Raw genomic sequence first — 18,329 nt, forward strand, 5'->3', positions numbered from 1 at the left:
TACGCGATTGCCGCGTACCAAGTTGCTCGCATCGTCTCTTCCATCCTGCAAATCATTTTCTAATTAACAGAGACCAAACTCTTACCTACGATCCATCCACTATTCTTCCTCTCGCTAAAGTACCAAACAATTACTCGAATACCTCGGATTTTTCAACGACGGAACCTCGAACCGAGGCGAAGAAAAACAGAATGCCGAGCAGCTATCTCCCAGAACGCAAGTAAAACACAATTAACAACGGCGCATCGGCCTGCGTAATTAGCCCCGAAGACGGGGAACCAGCGGGTAGGTCGTGGCGTCGGTGGCAGCAGCCGGCGCGTCGTGGCGTAACACGCGCTGAATTTAACGAACCGTGGGTCGAGCAATAAAGTTTCGTCGGCCGGGAATGGAATAACAAGTTCATCGTCGCGGTCGGGGCCAGAAAATCCGCGCCGCGGATATTAGCCGCGAGGCCGACCGTGAGCTGGCGAAGAATATCGTTTCATTTCGCTAAAGTGGAGCGCCAGCGTCCGTAAATCCTGGCCGGTCGCGTAACGATCGCCGGGGAACCGGTACTCGGAGAAAAACTGGCCGAGGCTGGAGGCGTAAGGAGCTCGAGCATCCAACATCACAGGGGAGACGTGCTCGAAAGATAATTAAAATGTCTTGGCTTGCCGCGGCAGGCACGAGTTATGGCACGAACTTGCCACAATGGCATAAGCGAACCATCCACCCTTTCTCAAGCTCATCGCTCGTTGCGACGCGAAATTTAACGAGCTGCGAACTCGTGAACCTGTTGTAGTCTTCGTGTAGTAGAAGTATCCGGTTATGTACTTAGCTTCGCGAGGATCAAAGGTGTTGCGGCGTCCACGCGGTTCATCCATTCTTCAATAAAATAAAAGACGCTTTTATATATTTATTAACCAGTGGGGTTGTGTCTCTTTGCTCGGCGAATCGCTCGATCGAGAAATCAAACATCTCTCGTTTCTTGGACGGATTTTTTATACCGTTGTTTTAAGTTGTCCAAATTTGTAAAGGGTTGAACGAAATGAAATTAAGAGACACGAGTTTGGTCGCAGTTTAGCGTTTACGTTTGGGACGAAACGAATAATGGAACATCAAACATATTTTTATTAAACGCGGATAAGTTTGGGAAGGAAGGACAGCAAGCACGTGTTTGTAAGATTCGAGAGTATCGCAATTACACGAAAAACGTAGCATAAAAACATGGCATAAAAACGTTGCAGATTCTGGCTAACTTTTTATTGTACGCAGGGAAGATTATTTATGTTCAGGTAAGTATATTAAATTTAGTATCGTTGAATGAAAGGAAATAAGGAAATAACGATATTTGCCAATATCTTTTGAAGTCATTGTAAATAACTATACTCGAGACTCAACATTTTTCTACACGAACTTCTCTCAATTCCTTAAATATTTCCTACAAATTCTACGACACTCTGTATAGTACAGCAATAGATAGAACATACTATCGGAGTGATCTAACCCGTGCAGAAGTTAAAATCCTTAACATTAATAATACGGACCAAAAAAACGCATAAAATGGTCGATAAAAACAGAGAGCAAATGATCCAAGTGAAAAATAAATAACACTAAGCGAAAGATTTGATATCCAATAAACACGAAACAAATGGGACGTGCACGAGAGAAATTTATCACGAGCTTCTCGTTTTATGAGAAAAATTCGTCGAAAAGTATCAAGGATCGCTTGGAAACACGCTGATTACGACATGAAATAATTATTTCGAAGAGGGAGGATATCTCGCGTTCCTCTCGCGTTTACACCGAATCGGTGTCACGATAGTATCAAGCAGAGACGATGGATGGACGAGAAAGGAACGAGAGATAGAAAGGGATGAATTACGAATTCTGAAATTCAGCTCGCGGGAGATGCTGCAATTCTGGCAATGGGGCGAGTTAACGAACTGTAAATTCGCGAAGTTCGCGTATCCTTTTGAGAGGCGGCGATGAAAGTGCGCGCGAAGTAGCGCGGAACCAGCCAGCGGAACGCTGACTGGCGAGCCGAGTACGATCGAGAGCATGAACCCGATGAATAGGAAATTGGTAATGAGCTTGAATTGACGTTTAAATATTTGAAGCCTTTCCGACCGTTTTCCCATCTATCGTTTTCGAGCCGAGATTTGATTTGTAGGCCAACGAAGTTTGTACTTATTAATTCCGAACGATTGTTGGGATTACGAAATGGCGAAGTTTTCTGCGAGCCCGTTAAACGCCAACCGAGCTCCGTTATATTGATTTAATAACGTGCTTAATCAAATTATTTCTGGCTAAAGTGACGAATTAATTGTTCGCGATGATATTTTCTTGATGGAGGGATGCAAGTGCGAAGAATCGTTCGGAATTATTTAACGTTTCGCAAGTCGCGACTCATTTGACGGATAAGTGTGAAATTATTTTATGAAGGTTTCTGGTCAGATATATTTATCGTAGAGCTTATCGATGAAAAGTAGTTCGTACATATGTATATATAATAATACTATAAATCCTTATATCAATGCTCGCACTATGGTGATTCATCGAAGTATTTGAACATTTACCATATAGGAAAATTCTATGAATATGTTATACATGTTGAAATTTGACTAGTATTATGCTGAAATAAGGTTATCGCAATTATTTTTTTTTATAAAATATTAAACTCGTTTGAAAATGTATATTTACTATAAATATACATGCACTTATTGTTAGTTAAATAATTAGTATATCACGAATAGTTGTGTTGAAGGTAATCTTGTTAAACATGGAGGATTATTAATATAATAGATAATTGGTTGTTGGAGTACTTTATATATCTTGTATATCATCTTGTAGTTTCAATGCAACTTTTTTCTTTTCCAACGTATATGTGTATACTACAAGATTTTTATCACACGAAAGGATATATATATATTCATCTCGCTCAATTTTTTCGTAATTTTTACTTTTACAATGTATCCACATACATGTATACACCTAATACATAAGCGTGTATACACCTGTGGGCAAAGTTTATGCATTTTCCTAAGGTAAATAAGCTACTTTGCATCAATATTTGCATGAGATTGCTAGTTTGAATGAAGATTCTACTTAGATAAAATTCACTCGTAATTGTGTAAGTCATGTAGCATACTAGGTGGTCTTGAAACTTATCAACGTAGAATAATAAACATTAATAACGAAGTAGTAAAACGAGTATAAAATGGGAAGTGCTCTGGTATGCAAGATGCAGTTGCAGTTATCTATGTGGAGCAGCTACGACTGCGGAACTTCCGTTTCCCAAGGAATTCTGTGGCAAACGAGAGCCCGCTTTTCCGCGGGATTGTTTAGATGTTGCACGGAAAGTTTCTATGTAAATTCGAATTTGAATTTCCTAGGATATATTAATAAAGTTTATATTAAACGCTTCCAGGCAGCTAGTAACACCGCACTGAGAATTATCCATTAGACTGCTTGTGTCTGATATTTTCTTTTTTTTTTTTGCAAGATGCTTCTTTATGCATAACCGCTTAATCAACAAGCAAACGTTACGCGTTGATAAATAATAATTACATTCTGTATTTATTATTAATACGATGAAATTGATTTTGGGTTTAATAAAATTGATTTTCACGAAACGGACAAATATGCAGTGAAATACTGACAAGTGAGACTGACACAAGAGTCACACAATTTATGAAATAAATTTTCAACTAGATTCGCAACGAAACAAAGCAGAAAAGTTTCTTTATCCCAGTTTTTAAGATACAGATCAGGTAGAAAAAAAGATTCTTCTAAACTTATAGAGGAACTATCGTAATTAGATCAAGTAGCAACGTCTAAAACATATTTATAAGAAATAGTATTTTAACAAAATTTTAATGTTGCGTCGTTGATCAATTTTTAAACAGATAATTAAAATGTGTTATTTGTCGATTCTATAAAAATATACTAGGCATATCGCTTATAGATATTAGGCTTTCGTGTATCGTTGCAACAAATTGGCTCTCGCTAGTTTCCAAATATCAATATATATATATTATATATATTTGTATCATTAAATATCACGGGAAGAGGTAGTATTTCCCTTCGGTAAAATTATTCTCCGACTTTTTGATGCAGTTTGAACCCCTAATCAACCGTTCTTAGGTAATTCTATTTATGTAATATCCATCACTTTCCTTTGATTAAATTAATCAGCAGAGAGGATAATAATTCGAAGAAATTAAATTTCAAAGTTTAGAAAGCAAAGTTGAGAGGTTTATATTGAATTACGACTATTTTTAGAAAATATCTGCCAACAAAGAAGGAAGAAAGGAAGAGTAATCAGTAAGTTTCGAGCGGGAGCCGGAGGTAGCGAGTTTCAGACGCTCAATTTTAGACGTCTCAAATATTGATCGTAAACAAGTAATTTGTACAAGAAGGACGTTTCTCTTGAAATGAAACGAAAGGGTCTCGATTTTCATGTCGTTAGAGACGCAACTTGGGTATATTTACCGAGCGCCGTTTCTTATTCTTCTCGTCGTTTTCGAATAGATCTTTGACAATGACGGATGCACTCTGAATATCAGGCATGTGTTCTTTCGTGAAAAATCCCGAGCAAAAAATGTCACCGCCTCCAGTGGGCAGACCGAAGAAAATAGAAGAAAGAAAAGAACACAGGAATCATTTATTACGTTGATGCACTTCGTCGCAAATGTACTCTCAATTTGCGCCGTTTCTGTACCTGTTCCACTTTCTTCAAACTTGTTTAACTTCGTTTTTGCCCCTTTTAATTCTTTGCCATTATTAGTTTTGCGACGAAGAATTACTTTTTCATGCAGATACACCGTTTGCCTTTATTCGTCGCATATTTGTACCGTGCTAATTCTAAAAAAGGTTTCTTCAATTACCATCGTGAACATTTATTTCTTGGTCCGAAATCGTATTACTAATTAACGCTCGGTACTTTATTAAGTTGGTACAGAAATGAAATTAAACTTTTCGTCGTTAATAATTTTTTAACGAAATTAACTTTGGTTAATGTTTCGATCAATGAAATAGTCGGAAACCGTCGATGAAGTTTCATTAAATACGGCTTGTTTACGTAGGAATGCAAATATTAATTCCAATTATTCATTAAATGATCTATCTGAATAATCGACAATAAATAAAGCTTGAGGTATCACAACAAATGTACACTAGTTCGATTAATTGTCCTATTAATAAACAATAGTTAATTAAACGTTAAACTACCTACATCCACTACCTGTCCTCTTATTTTTGTTTTCCACTGTATTATTTATGGAGCTTTTTTTATGGAGCAATTTCCCAATCGCGTTTTTTAAGGACGCGGTAGTAATTTTCTAATCGCGTTATACGAGCATCACGTTTTACAAGCATCTATTATACTTTTAATCATCCATTGAATTATAAAAGAAAGATCTGGTTAGGTCATTAAGCGGCATTTGCAAAGATCGATTCTGCAGCAGTAGGAGATTAGAGAGCGTTCATGGCTGGAAGTTGGCCGAACGACATTGTCGAGTTACCGGTTCATGCAGAATTTCCACAACAGACCGGGTTAACGAGCTGTGAACTCGTGAACACACCTTAGAAGTGTTACGAGGCGGTGCTAGAAACGCGGGAGGAAGTGAACCTCCGTGGTAAATTGCGCGTGTATAATGATAATGGCGAGAGACAAGGAATCCATCTGCGGTGACGCGTCTCTTCTGCGAGTGTCAGCCCGTTAATAGGCGATTCGTGATTGCGAATTGGGAGCACGGGTCTCGAGCGTGTTCCGGAAACCTCGCGCGATGAAAGTCGTCACTTGCTGCAGCGCGTCTGACAACGACGTTCCTTTAACGCGAAGTCTGACGATCGGTGATTCTTCGACAGTGATAAAGTATTTCAGACAATTTTTTAAGATGGATACATCATGGTATCTCGCATTTCTAATGGAATCATTCTTCTCTCCTGGTCTTAATGGAATCTTCCGTAATTGAAAATTCTTCATCTCAACTTACCAGCGCGATTGTCTCTACAGCAATAAATGAAATTATGTATTTGATAGATTTGTTAAGGCAAGTTCACTTAATCCTTCAACGCTCGGAGTCTTGGATGAAATTCTCTGATATTTGTGAAACTGAACTACCGTACGTTTCGTTCATTTGGGATTCATTAACGTCCTAATTAATTTTACTGATATGACAAATTGCCTTAGCGGAAAGATAATTGGTTCAAGACGACGAACATTGTGATTCGTAACGTTTTTCTTTCCAGAGAATGCTTTTGTCGAGCTTTCAAATTCGTCAAAATTTTTGCATGTAGTAGGACTAGCAATAAGAGAGAGATACCTGTAAAATTGTTCCGAACGACTGGCTTAAAAGATATTTTAATTCGAATTATATAAAGCTTATTGTACGAAAGACAACGAAAATTGGAAAGCAGTATTTTTAGTACGATTTCGAAGTTCTTTTGTTAAAGCGCAATTATATTTATAAGTATAATAAACTGATTGCTGGAGTTCATATACTCCAATTACGTATAATTGTTCAACAAATTTATTATTTGAGAAACATTAATTTCAGATGAATATTACTTCGTACGTAATAATAAATAGGAATGTTATGTGCATAATAGAACGAGATATATGTATATTGTACGGTATACGTAATTATTCGAACAAATTGAAAAATCGATAACTGTTACTCTATTAATTTAATATTATCATAGATACAATTAAAATCAATTTGCAATAACCACATCATGAAACTTGTATTAACCATATCATGAAACAATTGGTCTTGTTATTCTATATTAAAATCGGTGACATATATATTCAGTGACTGCTATTCAAATAATTCCACGCGCTAATATATGTTATATTACTATACTATATATTACGATTGTAATTTTACACAATTATGTGTTGTATTCTTCTTCTTTTTGTTAATTTAAATTAGCGATATGTATAAAAATTTGTTCTTCTTGTTTCAGGTAAGACATTCATACAAACGTAGACTAAATTCCAAGCATAATTACTACAATTAGAATGTGGTAAGTCATTTTAATGTTCAATTGAGTTCTCAACATTGTTATTGAGTCCATTATGACTTTATTAGTCGTAACGAGAAACAAAAAAAAAAAAAAAAAAAAAAGAAAAGAAATAATTACATCCTAAATTAACATTTTAAATACATTTTAAACTTAATTGGCTTCTTTCTCGATAAACATCTACTTTCGAATGTTTCTAATACTTATTTCAATCGATCGTATTCGAATCTATTTTCTAAAGCTTCATTCTTTTGATAATTAATTTTCGTAAGATTCCTTTCAAAATTTTCCATTGAAATTTTTATTTAACTTCTATGTTTGTATTCTATGTATGAATGTAGTACAAATTTTATTGTATTAATATTCATCGAAATTGTTTAATCTCTTTAAATTCTGCTCTCTTACAAAGACCAAAAGTATCACGTAAATGATCTATTAAGGAGAAATTCCTTTTGTAGTTCGTGTTATTTACCAAAACATTACAATTAGCAAAAGCCATTACACCAAACTTCTAACAATAGCCACACTTTATATCAGCAAACTCTCATAAATTCTCACGTAATTATTTCTCTTTCCTTTAGTTCTAAGAAGCAGACGCTTTATAAAACGAAAGCAAAAGAAAAAAAAAAAAAACGAAAAAGAAAGAAAGAGAAACATGTTGGATGATTTATATCGACTGATTTATATCGTTATATCGAATTACCCACACGATTGTCTCTAGGGCAATAAATAAAACTCATTTGAAGAGTTTCATTAAAAGCGTAATATATACATACACTATGATGTACCGTTCAAAGCAAGCAGAACACAGGTTTTATGTAGTTGCACTCGTTTGACGGTTTATCGGGATCGAATGTGACGAGAGACGTTTTACTGTACGAAACAGCTGGTGTTTCGTTAAATTGATGATGTCGTGAAAGTTTTAATTATAGTCCACCGATTGCGTTATTCCTATCGGGACAGATTTACGTAAAGTACATGATTAAAACTGGATGCTTAGCCTACGAAATTTTCGCTGCTAACGAGTTAAATTTTCGGAAAATGCGGCCGGACAAAGTCATTTGGTTAATTATTACTCTCTACACTTCGATTTCTTCTATTTGCTTCTTTACTTTGCTTTTGTTCGCCGATAGTCCATAGTATTTTTCAAACCACTCAAATTCTGTACGTTAATTCTTTGGTCGATTTGTGGTAACGATATATGAATATTACCAAACCATACAAACGAATGATTTGCGACGAACTTCGCAATAATTTATTTTAATATCCACTGTATATATGTATTAATACATATATTTGCTGTTTAAATATCAATGGCTACATTAACATGGAAAGTCTTTCTACCTGTTTAGAATACCTTCACCAAATTATCTTATAATTAAAAAACTCAAGAGTCCAGAGGTAAAGTCGAGCACCAAGATAGTTGTGTATGGTATGACAATTACAAACGCTGATTTGATTGTTATACATTCACTTTTGGACATTTGCTTAAGCGACTCATGATATATCATTACACACAAACGTGATGATCGTGAAGAACCAAATGACGTTAGCCTGACGTGATTCTAGTTCGGTAATTAAAATATGCCACAAATATACAAGTATACTTTCGGACACTATGTACTACTATATTTACGTCAGCGTATTTTCTATAAATGCATACACATCATAGTTCTACGTGCTATGAAACATTTTGTAAAGAATATACTCCTAAATATCACTGTAACTCGATGGAATCGATTGCATCGACAATTTACGATATCCGCGTCTCAAGGATTTATTAACAATCGTCGATACTTGTGTCACTAATCGTATTAATACTTGAAGAACGTCCATTCTCTAACAAATACGTCGTGCACGGCGGTTAGCTCAGATAAACGTGTCACTGTCCAGCCAAATACAGTGGGATCTCTTTTTTAAAAGAGAGGTTACCTTCGGAGGCTAGTCCGGGCCAGAATTGCGCGCGATCCGTTTCGATCGGCAGGTGCATCCTGGCTGATTTATCGCTCGCCTTATCGGCCTCCGGCTACGGGCCTTCGATACCAGTGATCGTTTCCTATATTTTACAGCGGCCGTGATTTATCGTCCGTTTCGCGAGTTCCCTGCTGCAATTATCAGTAACTCGGTCCCGCCGGGCCAGAGATTAGAAGCCGATCTCGTTGACCGGCCCGCGCGCTATTTTATCAGCTCCGACCGACGATTTAGCCTGCTTTGTTTATTGCACGTCCCGCAGGAACTCTATCCACGGCAACTTGGCCGCTCGATGAAACGAGTAAGTCTCGTTCACTTTGAACTGGTATTCGGGACATACCATCTGCGTGCTTCTTGTGTATACACGGACTTAAGGATCTGGGCAATGCAAACTGAGGAAGTTTAAAAGATGTACGGTTCATTGATTTGAATAAAATTTCCTGACGATAATGTTAGTAAGAAGTTTGGCGATTGAGTTTTGATATGTTGGTAAATATGTTGGTAGAATGGTCTCGGATGAGATACGTTGCTTGGTAGAGTTGAAATTGTTTAAATTCTTGATTCGCAGACGATGGAGTTTTCAATTCGACCGCGATACTCGAATTTTTTGTATTTTAACAGAGACAGGAGCTATAATGTTTTAAGGTGTTTAACTTAAAATTGAAACAACAGATTGTGCATATTAATAACAAGCGTGCGTAGAATGTAATCCATCGTGTTTTTATATTAAGTTAGAAATCGTGGTCATTTCTGAAGTCTAGTAGATTTGCATTGTTCAGTTAGATTTTATGTTATACAAAGGCAAAATACTGCTTTTCTCTGTAGAAAAACTCTCCTTATTACTGACTTAAACCAATACTCTATCTTTTGTTTAAAGCAATACTTTGTTTTGTGCCAGGTTTTGAAAAACTTTATTTTATTAAAATTTTTTTGGAGTTATGAAATAGGTGTTACGTTTACGTCCTAAGAGATAAAATTTATACTACAAGCGAACTTTGTTGTTTGTTTTATTGTGTTCCATTTATTGAATTCTGTTCGTTTTACGATATCAAATGCAGTAGAAATATTTTGTGCCTTTTTTTTTTATCTTCACCTTTTTCCTTTCACCTTTTCCAGATATTTGTTATTCCTCTATTCTTTGAATGTTATTCGCGAGCCTCTTTGAAAACAAAATGTTACCATTAAAACTATCATTATCAGCAAAAATTATTTGTAGGTATTGAATAGCGAAACGAAACCTAGTAAAATCACATGCCAAGTTGTAACTAACCATTTTGCATTTCAAATTTCTGGTCAACGTCTGTAAACTACAGTTAACATGTTAACTAAGTTGCACACTGTAATTACCAATTGTACGCAACCGTTACTTCGCTAAAAGGCTACCGTAATCATCATTCGTCTCTACAAAAAGAAAATCTAGTGTAATGGCTTTTAATAATGAGAGGATTAATTAGATCTTCTAAAAAATTCCTAGCAATGAGTTAATTATAGAAAGAAACCTTTTGCAACTGAATGTGAATTTCCAAACGTCGACTAATAAGGTTTAATTAATTTTACTGGGTCAACCTATAAGTAACGTCATACATCTGATAAATAAGTCAGATGAGAGTAAAGGAAAACTGAAAAGGACGAATTGTAAGGATGAACCTTTTGCGAAAATATGTAAATTTCAAGAGATAAAAAAGATACCACGTTTACTTTAATCAGTCTTATTAGGTCAACTCATAAATAACATGATTTTTCCGATAAATATATTAAGAGAAAATTAATCGTTACCTATCGGTGATTAATCGCGATCCCTTTTCCATCATCTTCATAATTGTTTACCATCCTTCCATTAAATCTGCTAGTCCTCTTTTATAAAATTCTTCTCTTGACGACTTGTTATCTAGTCAACCCGTAAATAATGCGATTTTTCCGCTAAATATATTAGCTGAAAATAAACAATCGATAAGAGATACACAGTTTTCCTAATCTCTAATAAACTTTCTATATCCCTTTTACAAACCTCTTAACGTGACGACCCTCGTTGCTGTAAATTCCCAGATAGTCCGCATTACTTACAGAAGGACCTAACGTAACCAAGAAAATAATAAATAACGACCGAGGATAGGAGCAAATTTTTGAGGAATTTTATTTTCGTGAATTGTTCGACCAATAGATGCGAAGTAATACCGATTTTATAGACTATAATGTGCCACGTAATTTCGTTCTAATTATGTTACCTATAATCGAATAATTTCTGAACTGCGGGATAATACGAATTTATGACATTGCTAAACTTGCCCGCCGTGTACAATAATGTAGCCAATATCGCTAATAAGCGTAACATCGGCCCGTACTTTTACATCTGATCCACGTTCGCTTCACCACGTCATCGTATAATCTTCTTGGATTATGCGGTGGCACGTTACGCTTTATATTTTACCCGTAATATTACAAACGGTATAACAATAACGGCAATTAACAGTCAGCTGTAATTAACCCAACAACTAAAATATAACGTGTGTTTAGCCCTAATTAAAATTTACGTTTATAATCCGACTGCACTAATAAACGAATTGAAGTTAGTGCTATTGGCGTCCAAATTATGCTCGCTGTTTTGTCCCAGATCGTCTATACTCCTTGAATCTCCCTCCAGGGTATTATACGTTACAGCGTATTTGTATATTAATATGTAGCATTTTTAGAACATAATATTTAGTGTTTAGCAGGGTAAAATAAAAAATCCGAGGATATTTTTGTATGAAACACAAAGTGACCAAAGAATACGCGATATCGTAACTTTGATTAAATACTACTTTGTTCAAAACTATACTGCCCGTACTCTTTGAATTTTTCCCTGGGGTACTATGCATTTCAATGTATTCATTTGTTAATGCATAATACCTTTTCATAGCGCAATATTTGGCGTTAAGTGGTATGAATGTAAGATTTGGAGCTAGATAATTCTCCCACGTTAAAACTGAAATGGCCAAGAAATACGCAATATCTATTTTCACAAATCGCTAATTGATTAAATAATGAATGTATTTTTTTCTCAATTATCTACTACTAATCTCGAATATTAATACTTTATACCTTCCATAGAAATTCATCGAAAAAGATACGTTTTTATTATTCATAATGAATAAAAGGAAACAAAATTCTATTCTGAAAGCATTAATTTAACAATAAATATTGTTATACAAATACAGATTTAATTTTTTTGAAAATTGAGTCTATCAAAGAAAAATTCCATTCTGCATTCTCGTCTTATTTCCAACGAAGGGATCACTTTCATTTATAACAGCGTCTAATTAATAAAGTACTCGCTGTAGAAAGTCTGAAAATATTAACTTAGCCTCCCGCACAATCGAAATTTCAACATCTTTCAAAACAGCATCTTTTTTAATTCTCCCTTTTCTATTGAACGAGCGTTCGTGCAACAGAATGTTGTTAAATGTTCGGAACACTTATTACGCGTGCATTAAGCGGTTGTCGGCTGAGAGAGGTCGGTTAATTAAGACGATCACTCGAGACGCAACTCGTACGTACAAAAGTAAGTTGCTTCCATTTCTAGCCAGCAGGTTGCCGGGGCCTTTCCGGGGCGCATCCTTCCGCAAAATTCGCAAATTCCGTGCCGCTAAACGCAGCTGTTGCAGCTATAACTGCAACGCCGTCTACATCATGTGTGCTATTTGTTTAAACGCCCGCGTTCATTCGGTATACAAATATACTTAACTGCGTGGCATTATCTGAAGTAAATGCGGTGTATAATCAAACGACGAAATTGTCTTGCTATTTGCCACTTCGGCGAATCGAATCGCGCCATATGCAATAAACTGCGTCTCCCGGAAGCGAGCTTTTGCGATGTTCCTACCGAGAATGGTTGGTTAAGGAAGAAACCGTGAAATTTTATTACCGTGAATTTCCAAATTGCGTTCAACTGCTTTAAACTTATGTTTTCCATTCTATTCTAAACTTTCTGGTCGATAATTATTTTTTTACAATCGAAAGGAAAAAGTAGAAACAGAGAATCAAATGAAATATTAATTTTCACTTTAGTTTCGTTCTGATACTTAATTATGCTATAAATTTCGTGTTATAGATAAAGTGAAAGTGTTCGCGCAGATGGAGATTTATATAAATATCATTGAAGAATTGCAACATATGCACACGTTTGTTTCATCCTTCAGATATTATGGGAAATACTTTGTCCTTTTAATTCTGTGTATTCTTTGCAGTCTACTTATGAACAGTACAGTTACATTCATTGAACTTCATTTTATAGTAGCAAACTAGAGTATCGAAAATGTACTTCCACTCAATTTCAATATAATATTATATTTTGCAACGTTTCCGTGTAAATATTGAACATGGTGATGAATACTTGTTGATAGAATTTGCAACGGTGGGAGGTATAAACGATAGCATGCGAAGGCAATTAGAATTCCATCAATCATACATGTCGTAAACGAGGCAATCATACATGAGTTTATAAATCATGAAGGAATAAATATGTTATAAAATGAAAGTTAATAAATGCACGAATTTTTGAGAAAATAAGTAAATACGCCTGCTATCATTGGTTCACGGTATAATACAAATTTTGCAAGAAAATCTACTTATCTCTGTAACGTGTAAATGATCTTTCATAAAAGATAACGAAATAGACACTTAGAAATACCGTAACATTTATCTACTCACATTATAAATTCTACAGCAACAAAGTATCCACGTGTTTGCAAACGACCGCGTGTATATAGATCAATTTTTTCTTCCAATGAGAAGCGCATGACAATTACGTACTAGAAACGCATACTTCGAATTAAGATGTTCGAGTTCGCCACTCTTTTGCCAAAGTTATCGCGCAATTCTCGACCAAGCGCAATTGGAAAAAGCAACGAACGCAAGATGAAAGGTGCACATAGGAATCTTTCCGTCGGACTAGCTGAGTATGTAAGGAATGGAAAGAACGCAGCGAAGAACAGTCAAAGGTATTACTTGCGAGAAAAAGAGAGCTTCTCTCCGGCTTGGTTGAATTCAGGTTGTTCCTTTTAACTGTTACATTTAATAAGCGAATTGCGAATAACTGTGCCGGAGGTCGATATTGAACTTTGCCAATATAATTGCTTCAGTTCGCGCCACTCATTCCAAGAACAGTTGGTATCGTTCGTTTGGTTATTATTAACGAATTTTTATTCGTTTTATCCGCGGAAATGAATACAAAGATGAAAATACAAAGTTCGATAGGTATCGATCGTACTATAGGAAAATTTCCAATTAATTCATTTACCACTGAAGTATTAAGTTTATGAAATATAACGAGCTTCCAGTTATCTGCCTCTACAATTATTTAAAAAGTACGAGTATTAAAAATGTAAATGTTTCGAAGGGAAAGTAAAGGATTTGCAGCATGTTCCGGTAATTTCAGTGAAGCAACTTGGCTCGCGATCGATCGAAACCAAATTACTTTTTCATACGTGCAATAAATTCGTAGTAATAAATTTTCGCCCGTTCGAAAACAATACCTTTCATTTTCTTCCAAACAATACAACGTAATTATTAGAAGCACCTTTTTACTGTCATTGGCTTTTCAATTTGCGTTTGGTTTTACTCGTCTTTCGTTTCGTGATTAAACGAACGAGTACGTATCGCCATTCAGCGAATGTCTATACATCTATGGAAAATTCGAAAACGCGAATATATCCAAAATGCATGTAACTTCTATTCTTTTAATTATCTGCCTAGATAATATACGTATATTTGCATAATAATCCGCAATCTAATAATATCTTTCAAATGAAACGTTCTGGTGTAATATATTTCAATCTATCGCTGCTGCCATGGCAAAATATAGAAAATTCGCGCGGTAATGAAGGCGTTAATTCATCCTACAAGCAACGTTTTATTATACATCGACCGCCACGAGGTATCTTCGCGATTTCGCGTAAACTAACCAGGGAAGACGAAGCAGCGTTTGCCAGCGGCAATCGTTGGTGAATTTTTCCGCGAGAAACGCGTTCGCCAGCTATTTCCTCCGCTCATCATGGGGGGCGAGCGGCACGTGCTGCAAAATGCAACTGGGAAAAGCAACGAATGCCAGCGGGACGGTTCATATGGAAATTCTTTCCGGAGGTGGTTGGCGGGCCAGAAGTTGCGTGGCGGAGGGCTGTGCGGGCCGAGGGGGAAACATTATCTATGTAAAGGGGTGGAGAGGTCGTTATGGAATTGTGGCGCGCGGCTGGCTCGTCCCTACCGTTCTTCCATAGCACAGAGAATGTTAGTGCCTCCGTGCCACCCCTGTCCCCCTTTTCCTCCCTTACACCCTATGACCGAGCCTCTACCAGCCACTCTTTCGCCGGGGGTTGCTTTAAAGTATCTGGGTGGTGCGGTGGCGTGATGCCGTGATCAGCAGGGCGGACTTATCTACGGGAATTCAGTGGTGCTCATTTTGGGACCTGGTTTGAGTCGAAAGGGTCAACCGTTGTCTGAGCCGAATCAATTAGATTTGAAGTTATTATTTTCTTTTTCTAGCATCCTCTTTAACGCGCGGACAGGGGAATATTTGAATAAATTTTGATAAATAGAGAACAGATACATCGCGAAAGTATGTGTAGTATTTTAGTTGTTAATAAGTTAGTGTTGGAGAATAATGTTTTAATTATTGAGTTATGTTAAGCGATACATCTGTTTTGTGGTATGTGAATATTGTAGAATCGTGTACTTAGAAATGTATTCAAGTGGTTAAATGGATCAGTCTATCGATTAATCTGATATGTATAAGAGTCTTTATTTTCTCAAGCAGAACAGGTTAAAAAAAGAAAACATTGAAGGGAAAAGAAGAAGAAGATAGGATGGTAGATATATTTTTTTGGTAAAGGATGAGCTAATATAATAAAAGCGTTATAATCACTGATAAAATTTGTGCATAACAGTCGCGTCAACAGTATACATATGAAGTATTGTGTTATTTTAATTTATCAATCCGCTGCTTCTCAGAAAATATTGTCTACGCTTCACATTCACGCTACTCTCTTTCAAAAGCGACGCTTTATATAAAGAAAGGGAAAAACTGCCACTCGCGGAAATCGTTCTTTTCACCTTTTCTGGCACTTTTCCATCACGCTTGACATATGATGCATTCTCCGCAAACAGAAAACACGTTGAGTATCGATTCTCTTCCAACGAGAAGTACGAAGTGTTATACTAAGCTTTCTGACAGTAGCAATGATTAGACTGCGGATTTGTGGGAAATCTGAAGATGCAAAAATGCATATAATACACGTTACATATATAAAATATCCATAATACTCGTTATAATGTTAGTGATAGTAACAAATTTTAGTCCAAGTCCCTATTTTTTTTTTTTTTTTTTTTAATTATATTCGTAAAAATATGAATTTGCATATATATTCGTAGTCTGACGTCGAGATGGGAAAGCACAGTTGCCGCTGTCAAGTGTCAAAAATAGATCGTTTGGTGCTTTGCAGCTTTGTCTCCAATGTAGTACTCGTTCTTCTCCAAGTATCCGCGAGAGAGATACACCGGGAACAGGGGTCGAATAAAGTTTCCGTCTACTTTATGTCACCACATTGGTTTTATATCGTCGTGTTCTCTCGCCGGCAAATATTGAAACATACGAGCAAGCGAGACTTGCCAAGTTATCACCTATTTCATCGGCTCGTTCGCGTTTGGCTGGCTTGCAACTTTTGGCAACCAGTTCTGCACTCGAAAATACAAGGGGCGGCGCAAAATTTCATGGCCGCAATTTCGAATATCCTATCGACGGAACGTATCCATTGTCATCTATCGTTGACTACAGATATTTCGCGCTATCGTGTGCGGTTAGTGCTATCGAGTCGTATGAATAAGATGCGAATAATATTTTTCTTTATCAAGCGTTTGGAATCATGCGCGGAGGACACGTTTCAACTGTACTAGTATCTAAAATATTTCTGTAGATAGAGAGCACGTAAATGGAGTAAAGTATACTATTTGAGTAGAGAAAGGGTAGGTACGCAAGTAGAATAGAGTACTATATTTGTATAGACAAATATTGTTGTTAATATTAGTGTTGATAACAATTTGTACGCTGTATACCATAGCCCATAATTATGAAACCAGCTAAAAGGATAGCAATTATTATCATATTTTTAGATGTGGATGCGATAAGGAACAACAGTGTCACACGTTTGAAATACATATAGAGAGACAATTTATCCGTTTCTTTTTTCACGAAATGATATATTTGCAAGTTTTTCAAAAGCTACAGTCGACGTGAAAATATAAAACCCTATGAAAAAGAATGTATCTGCACAATATGATGTAACGTAGAATCGCGATATACGAAGCGTAAAGGTTGATGATATTGGAAAACGATTAATGAAAAACGGGTTTCTCTCTGAAATTGAATTGGTATTAGAACATTCTATATCTGCTGAATTTTTGGTATTTTTAATGTAATCTTATCGGCAGAGATAACAATTCCTACGATATACTGGAAACTATTATTCAATAGCAATTTTGTGTTCCCTATTATAATTGTAATAATTCAATTCTATTCGTGTTCAAATTTTTCTAAAGGTATAAACATTTCTCTTGTTATTAAAAAGAAACGTTGAATGGGTAATTTTTACTAACTCGTTGTTTAATTTGTTTTGATTGATTGTTATTGTATTATAAGCGCTAATTGCTTCCAATAAGAGAATTTTATTGGTAAATGCATTTTATTATATAGAATGATCGACAGGTATAAGCTTCACTACGAAAAGCTCGTACAAACAGAGGTTATTAAAAGTTTGACCAGGAAGTTAGAACAAAAAATATTAGCGTAAAAAACAATAATGGTCTTGTTCTTAATAAAATAACTTACTTTGTGAACAAATTAGATTTTCAACACGTCGATCCTCGTTAAAGAAAAATTGATATTTTAACGAAAGAATTTCACGGAACTTCATTATCAATCAACCGATACCACGAAATCTAAGAAGCATACAGTAATAAATTATTCGTTATAAATTTATCGTTAGCAGTTGACTGTTCGTCGAATTGGTATTCATTTATACGAAGAATAGTTGTACAAACGCGATTTTTATTTACCACCACTGGTTCATCAACATCAAAGTATTTTATTGCACGACAAATACGATTCACGAGACATTTTGGTCGCACATTTTCCGTTACATCAGAGGGTTCTTCAGGCAGTTTGGAGTCGGATGAAAATTCTTGAGATCACCAGCCACGGGAAATTCCGCTTGAACTGATGCTGAATCCTATCGTAGAAATATTTTCTGCACTGCTTGACGAGCATCTCGCCGGCAACGTCTTTATATGCTCGAAAAGATTGCGAATTATTTCGATTGCCT

The 18,329-nt window shown here is 36.0% G+C and overlaps 1 protein-coding gene across 2 annotated transcripts in view; it reads left to right on the top strand.

Moving 5' to 3' along the window:
* LOC139998493 (E3 ubiquitin-protein ligase MIB1-like) overlaps positions 1 to 18,329 on the top strand; it is a 442,477-nt gene that overhangs the window by 335,989 nt on the left and 88,159 nt on the right. Inside the window, exon 10 of one of the 2 annotated variants that reach the window (XM_072023071.1) lies at positions 6,952 to 7,018. The exons of the other annotated variant lie outside the window; for it this stretch is intronic. Coding sequence (XP_071879172.1) covers positions 6,952 to 6,955 — 4 coding nt within the window. The 3' untranslated portion in view covers positions 6,956 to 7,018. Of the gene's footprint in view, positions 1 to 6,951; positions 7,019 to 18,329 lie in introns of those variants that run through there. 2 annotated transcript variants of the gene reach the window in all.

Source organism: Bombus fervidus, chromosome 3 (assembly GCF_041682495.2).
Source record: "Bombus fervidus isolate BK054 chromosome 3, iyBomFerv1, whole genome shotgun sequence".
Lineage (NCBI taxonomy): Eukaryota > Metazoa > Arthropoda > Insecta > Hymenoptera > Apidae > Bombus > Bombus fervidus.